The 7,282-nt window shown below is 39.4% G+C and overlaps 1 protein-coding gene across 1 annotated transcript; it reads left to right on the plus strand.

Annotated features, from left to right (window-relative positions):
• The first annotated feature begins 1,916 nt into the window (after positions 1–1,916).
• LOC118366366 (homeobox protein Dlx3b-like) lies at positions 1,917–4,507 on the plus strand. Its single transcript, XM_035748985.2, has 3 exons — positions 1,917–2,430; positions 3,256–3,440; positions 3,718–4,507. The coding sequence occupies exons 1-3, from the start codon at positions 2,088–2,090 to the stop codon at positions 4,027–4,029; spliced, it is 840 nt and encodes a 279-aa protein (XP_035604878.1). The 5' UTR covers positions 1,917–2,087; the 3' UTR covers positions 4,030–4,507.
• Positions 4,508–7,282: the final 2,775 nt, after the last annotated feature.

Genomic DNA, 7,282 nt, shown 5'->3' on the forward strand with positions numbered 1-7,282 from the left:
TCAACTGGCCTACCTGGTTAAATAAAGGTGAAATAAAAATATAAAAAAATACAGAGATAGCCCAATTTGGTAAAATACCAAGTCCATATTATGGCAAGAACAGCTGAAATAAGGAAAGAGAAAAGACAGTCCATTATTACTTTAATACATGAAGGTCAGTCAATCCGGAAAATGTCAAGAACTTTGAAAGTGTCTTCAAGTGCAGTTGCAAAAACAATCAATGGCTATGATGCAACTGTCTCTCATGAGGACCGCCACAGGAAAGGAAGACCCAGAGTTACCTCTGCTGCAGAGGATAAGTTCATCAGAGTTAACTGCATGGAGGAGGAAGTGTTATGGTGTGGGGGTGCTCTGCTGGTGACAATGTCAGTGATTTATTTAGATTTCAAGGCACACTTAACCAACATGGCTACCACAGCATTCTGCAGCGATACGCCATTCCATCTGGATGGTGCTTAGTACGACTATCATTTGTTTTTTTAACAGGACAATGTCCCAAAACACACCTCCATGCTGTGTAAGGGCTATTTGACCAAGGAGAGTGATGGAGTGCTGCATCAAATGACCTGGCCTCCATAATCACCCGACATCAACCCAATTGAGATGGTTTGGGATGAGTTGGACCGCAGAGTGAAGGAAAAGCAGCCAACAAGTGCTCAGTATATGTAGGAACTCCTTCAAGACTGTTGGAAAAGCATTCCTCATTAAGCTGGTTGAGAGAATGCCAAGAATGTGCAAAGCTGTCGTCAAGGCAAAGGGTGGCTACTTTCATGAATCTCAAATATGAAATACATTTGGATTTGTTTCACACTTTTTTGGTTACTTGGTTATTTCATAGTTTTGATGTCTTCACTATTATTGTACAATGTAGAAAATAGTACAAATAAACAAAAACCCTTGAATGAGTCGGTGTGCCCAAACTTTTGACTGGTACCATATATATGAGCACCTTTCTCCACAATCTTTCAACCATACACTAGGGAGCAGTGTTGCCCATGCTTTCAACAAGACATTTTTTTTTGTGTTTTTTGTTTTAAAAAAAATTATGGCATAGAATATCATGGAAGGTTTTTAAAATGACTAGAACCTTAAGATAGTCTAAAGCCTGGATGATGATAATATCACCAAAAAAAACTACAGAACCTGGATGTAATGTTACTTCATGCATCTACTTCACATCATTTTTGAGACCGAATCAATGAGCACTCCTTTAATAACAGTAACAGTTTGTTGTTTTTGGAGATTTACATAGATTTTGGAACACGCACACACACACACACACACACACACACACACACACACACACACACACACACACACACACACACAGGCACGCACACACACACACACACACACACACACACACACACACACACACACACAACAAAATAATTTCCCCAAAGACATCAATGGAATGGTTTCCTTATCCGTTTGATCTCTTCTAATTTTGAATGAGAATGGATAGGCTAGGGGCACCGTTTGCCCCCCTTTGAATAAGTAAATACGATGTCTTAATTCTGTATCTTAGCTCTTCTTAAGAACAAGGACAAGTAATGAGACAGACGTTCTGGCTACAGTGGGATACGTAGTAGGCCACAAGAGTGCCAGTACTCTTTGAGCTCCATTTCAAACAAAGCACAGGATCATGCAAAGCCATGCAAATTTTGTTTATAGCTTTTTTTGCTATGCTTTGGAGTGATGTTGTCAACAGCTAAATAACTCTAACTTGCCTCAAAAAGCCAGACCTGACTCGCCAAAAGGCATGCGTGTTTAGGCACTTTTGGCCAAGTGTAGGTTTTTCATACTGAGCGCAACTATTTCGCCTTGAGGCCAAGAGGGAGAGAAAAAAAATATTGACTGGAGCCAATGAAAACGCAGTATCCATCCCAGCGCTCTATAATTCATTTTCACCGGGGGGGAGCGCTGCCACAACGGAGTTACTACAGCTAGGAGAGTTTGAAGATTTGCTCTCCAAGGACTTGCGTTTAGGACGCGCTACTGACTATATCTCTTCATTGCGATTTATTTTAACACTACTGAACAAACGTTCTGTATTTACGAATTATCGTGGACTTTCTTGTCTACCCATGATGAGTGGACAGATTTATGAAAAGAAGATAGCGAGCATTTTGACCGATCTCCCCGGATCTATGAGTTGCCATCCGAGCTCCAAGGACTCTCCGACTCTTCCCGAGTCCTCAGTCACGGACATGGGTTACTACAGTGGACAAACGGCTCACAGCCATCACGAATATTATCCGAGTCAAACATACGGGCAACAAATGAATGCATACCATCACCAATTCAATCTGAATGGAATGGGTGGTGCTGGAGTTTATCCCACCAAGTCTGAATACCCTTACACAAATGCCTACAGACAATATGGACATTACAACAGAGATCATCTGCAGGCTTCACCTCAAAGCTCAGGTAAATACTGAAAAATATTTGAATTATTTCTGTGTTATATTTTGCCTCATTTCGGAGTTTTAACAACTGAATCGTTTCCGTGTTTGCGTAAATAGAGAGAGGAGGAGAGAGACGGATAGGCTGCATACATACTGTGAAAAAAAACATTCAGGTAGTCTCTTGGGTAGTTTTATGTGGTATAGGTCTGCTCTACCTGAGAACCATCTAACATATATTGGTTGACTATTCCTGTTAAACGAAATAGAAGGAAATAGCAGAGATAGCGAAAACAATTAAATGGCGTCCTGCTCTGTCATATTTGGGTTTCACACATATAATTCATTTCAACTGTTAAAATCAGATTTTGTATAGGTGGGATTTATTACAAGTTACTATAGAGTAAAACACAATACTGAAGTTGAGACCAAGGTGCTAATTGATAGCCTTTGATGAAGAATATAGGCAGTTATTAACAGCTAGTCATAAACCATTATGGTTAGTAATTACAGTGATAGTAACTGTATGTGAATCACTTGCCAGATATTTTGGGATATTATATAAAATATTGACCGACTTTTGAGGTTATTATAGCAGGTTGAGCATGACCGAGACTTTTTCCATTTTAGCATTGCAACATGGAAATATTGCTATTGCTACTTCAACTAGCATATACCAATGTAATAATGATAATAGTAATAATATGTTATTACACGTATAACATGCAATTTCTATTGATTATAACTTACTATTATTATAATTATTATTACATTGTTTTGGCAGTGTTAAATGTTTTTCATAAACTGATACTGAGAACTAATGATACAATTTTTGCTTCTTTCTTTATAGTGAAAGAAGAACCCGAGCCTGAAGTTCGTATGGTGAATGGAAAACCCAAAAAAATCCGCAAGCCGAGAACGATTTACTCCAGCTACCAACTAGCAGCGTTGCAGAGACGTTTTCAGAAAGCGCAGTACCTCGCCCTCCCGGAGAGAGCCGAACTTGCGGCTCAACTCGGTCTGACACAAACACAGGTAAATAAATATCAAATGATTAATAGGAAGCCTACGCTATTGTTTCAATGTATTGTTAAAAAAATAAAAAATAAAAATAAAAAGCATAGTTTATTAAAATATTGCATTTGAATATTGACAACTACAACAAAGGCTCACACAAAAAACGTTTTGGTTGTATGTTCTTGAGCCAGGTATCCTTATAACGTAGACCTGGAGGCCTACTTTTATCAAAATTACGATGTTCATTGTTTGAACATGACTTTTAGACTAATAACATTCATCTCCTTCCTAACAGGTCAAGATTTGGTTCCAAAACCGGAGGTCCAAATTCAAGAAGCTTTACAAGAACGGCGAGATTCCCCTTGACCACAGTCCAAATGCCAGCGATTCCATGGCGTGCAACTCCCCGTCATCGCCGACGGTCTGGGACAATAACTCTATCACCACACCCGCCAGCAGGCCCCAAGTCCCGCAGCCGCCCCTCAACTCGTCGCCCCCCTACCTGGAGGATTATAACAACCACTGGTACCAACAGGGATCGCATCTACAGCACCCCGGCGCAGTGCATCACCCAGTACCACAGCAAAGCGTTGGGGCTGTTTATTAACAAAGACTAAACATAGAGTTTTAATACGAGGCCCTTCCACATCAACTGAACTTACCAGAGCTCTAAAAAGTATAAACTGGCGCTGGCTTGTTTTGGACGTAGACCTGACAAAAGTGAAAGTAGGTATTTCCCTGAAAAGCGGGGTAAACCATTTTTACTGTAGGCTAGCTTACCTAACACGGGAAGAGTAATGGCAAAACTGTTCAGTTGATCCATATTAAATCGTGGAGTTGATCCATATTACATCGTGGATATGAGTTTGCAGAGCATGCGTCAGAAACTCAGGTCATAATTTATATCGATTTGTACAAAATGTCGAAGGCTGTACATAGGTGTTAATAGAAAGCAGAACCACTAAGATCATATTTGTTTGGAGTGGAAATACCGCCCTGTGGTGCTGCGAACCTTTTTATATTAATGTTGTAATTAGTATGTTATTATTGCCTTTCTGTCAAAACGAATAAAGATATCGATTGAATATTGTGTTTTTAACTTACGTTTTTACTCACTTGAATCACTTATAAATAAATACATTATGTTTCTTCTGTATTTCGCTGGTCCAGTCGAAAATAATTAACAGACACAAAATAGAAAAACATGGCAGCTTATCTGCTTATCTGAGATTTGTTGATATATACCGTAAATGTTTAATTTATATAATTGTTTTCTTCATTGCTGAGTGTTGCCCCAAATATTTTATGTCCAACATCCGGAAAGAGTTAAATCTGTCGGTGTGACAGCTTGCCTGCCTCCCTGAAGCTTGATGCAGTCAGCATAGGTCCAGGTTTGGTTTTTAGTCTGCGTGCAAAGAGGCTGTAGGAGGCGAAAGGCAAGCAGACATGATGGAGTCGCTTGATTTTACTAGTGTTACTTTTGCCAGATGACAGGGAAGAATACAGCCGGCGGGGGGGGGGTTGCCTCAGGGATACACACACACAAACACCGACACACTCATGGACCCAAAACAAGAGCATCAGAGGATAGAAAATGCGGCAAATATTTTTTACCCATTTTTTGCTGGAGTAATTCAGTGTGTGTGTGTGTGTGTGTGTGTGTGTGTGTGTGTGTGTGTGTGTGTGTGTGTGTGTGTGTGTGTGTGTGTGTGTGTGTGTGTGTGCGTGCGTGTTTGCATTGCGTCAGTGTGTACACAGACCTATAGGAAATTAAACCAATTACATCTTGAATTATTACATTTTGAGAAAAAAAGATAAGGACTTGATTATCTCATAAGCAAAATTCAACATCAATCATCACATTTCTTAAATAAAACTGTCACCAATGTAATATATTGGTGGTGTCAGAGGTATTTCATAACATAACTTGTGCAATACATAACATTTCGTCTTTTACATAATAAGAATTTGACTTGATCACAAACTACAATAATTGATGTCTCTATTTCATTTTTTTTTAAATTCGCATGCCCTTAACACTGACCACATAACCTCAAGATTATCAAGTATCTTGCGAAAATCATACGATATACAAACCGCGCATGGGCGCCATTGCGCACAAAAATTAGATACGAGTACAGCAAATTCACTCTGTGGAATCTGAAGGACATAATATGTTGACTATTTGGATATTATGGTAAATTGAAATTAATGATGTATTTTATGTAACCTAAATCTAAGCCAGCGCAATAATTTCAGCAGTAAGTGTTGACAATGGCAGCATATTGCATATGTCAAGGCTTGCTTGAACTGTATTCAAAATAGAGCGATTATTAACAGGTTTTTGAACGTTGCTTTCTTCAATCAGATTCAGAAGACAATTGCTTTACAAAGAACAGTGTTTTTACCTATCTGCCATGCTATGCTTTGCTCATTGGGAAGCTCCGTTTCTCCATTCTCATGGGTAGGCTACAGTAATCGGCTTGAGTGATACTTTCCTTGCGCTTAACCCCAACCTTATGTCGTTTTGAGATGTATAACAATTTTATGTTCATTGTATAGGAACCTACTGAATTTGTATGTGATATTGAATGTTCAGACAAAGCAATTTAACTTGGGAGAGATTTGATAATTCTGTAAGCTTAGAATAAATCAAATATATTTATTTAACTGTTGCATGTTGGGTCCCCGATACAGTTGTTTACACAATACAATTGTTTGAAATTTGTAATAAGAATAAATGCCATAATTTAAATACAGAAATTCAATTGATTTCACTATGCAACATAACACACTTGACAAACTATTCACTTTCAAAATCAGTTTGAAATCAGTGCCACATATAGCACTTTAGTCATTACCATCCAATTTCAAGCCATATAGGATCACTGACTATATTTGCTTGTAATTACAGTAACATGAATTTACTTTAGGTTATTACTGTAAGTCTCATGATCCAAAATGGCTGACATGATACACACTATATATATATATATATAGTGTGTGTGTGTGTGTATCATGTGTATCTGCTATCTTTGACATCTCAAATATACACACATGACCTTCCCTCTGTGCCTCCCTCACCATGTGTGGCCCATGGACACACTATTTGCTTATATGTCGTCAGGGAGGGGATCTATTTCTGCTGAAGACAAATGCACCGGGTGGCTTCTGGCTCTGGGCTGGTGTGTGTGGGCCGAAGCTTTCACAAAGGTGTCTATATAATTTCAAAACTTGAGCAAGTATAAGTGCCCTGGCTGCTCGTGAACTGTTGAACTTGAATGTGACACCAGCATGGCAACACATCAGAACATCCATCATTAGGAATTGTGCCAAGGATCCTGAGCTCTTCTCCTCCCCTAGCACAGTAACAGTCAACAGCACAGTGTCACAGAGGTCTCTGGGGTTCCAGGGAATGGGTTGAACTAGGGGTTGACATGTAGTCAGGATGGCAAATGTAGCCATGGAAAGACTGTTTGCAGCTGCCCACACGTATTCAAATCCTGATATCTCCCCCTTGCATTGGAATCACTCACCAGCACAATTTTGCTGAAAATGTAAATGAAATGAGAAAGCCATTCTTGACAGCTGCGGACTCCTGAACCCCAGTTGACCTCAGGGCTATGGAAGGTGGTGATACCAAAGCCAGTTAGATCGTGATTATTGGTGGATTTGATAAACCGTGATTGTGGTATTTATTTGGGAGGCTGCCAGCACAGACATTGATGGGAGTTTCATCATATTTATTTACTTTTTGTTATGTGCAAAGGTTGATGTTTGTCTCTCCCTCTCTCTCTGTGTGTATGTGTGTGTGTGTGTGTGTGTGTGTGTGTGTGTGTGTGTGTGTGTGTGTGTGTGTG

The sequence above is a fragment of the Oncorhynchus keta genome, chromosome 3 (assembly GCF_023373465.1).
Source record: "Oncorhynchus keta strain PuntledgeMale-10-30-2019 chromosome 3, Oket_V2, whole genome shotgun sequence".
In the NCBI taxonomy this organism is placed as follows: domain Eukaryota; kingdom Metazoa; phylum Chordata; class Actinopteri; order Salmoniformes; family Salmonidae; genus Oncorhynchus; species Oncorhynchus keta.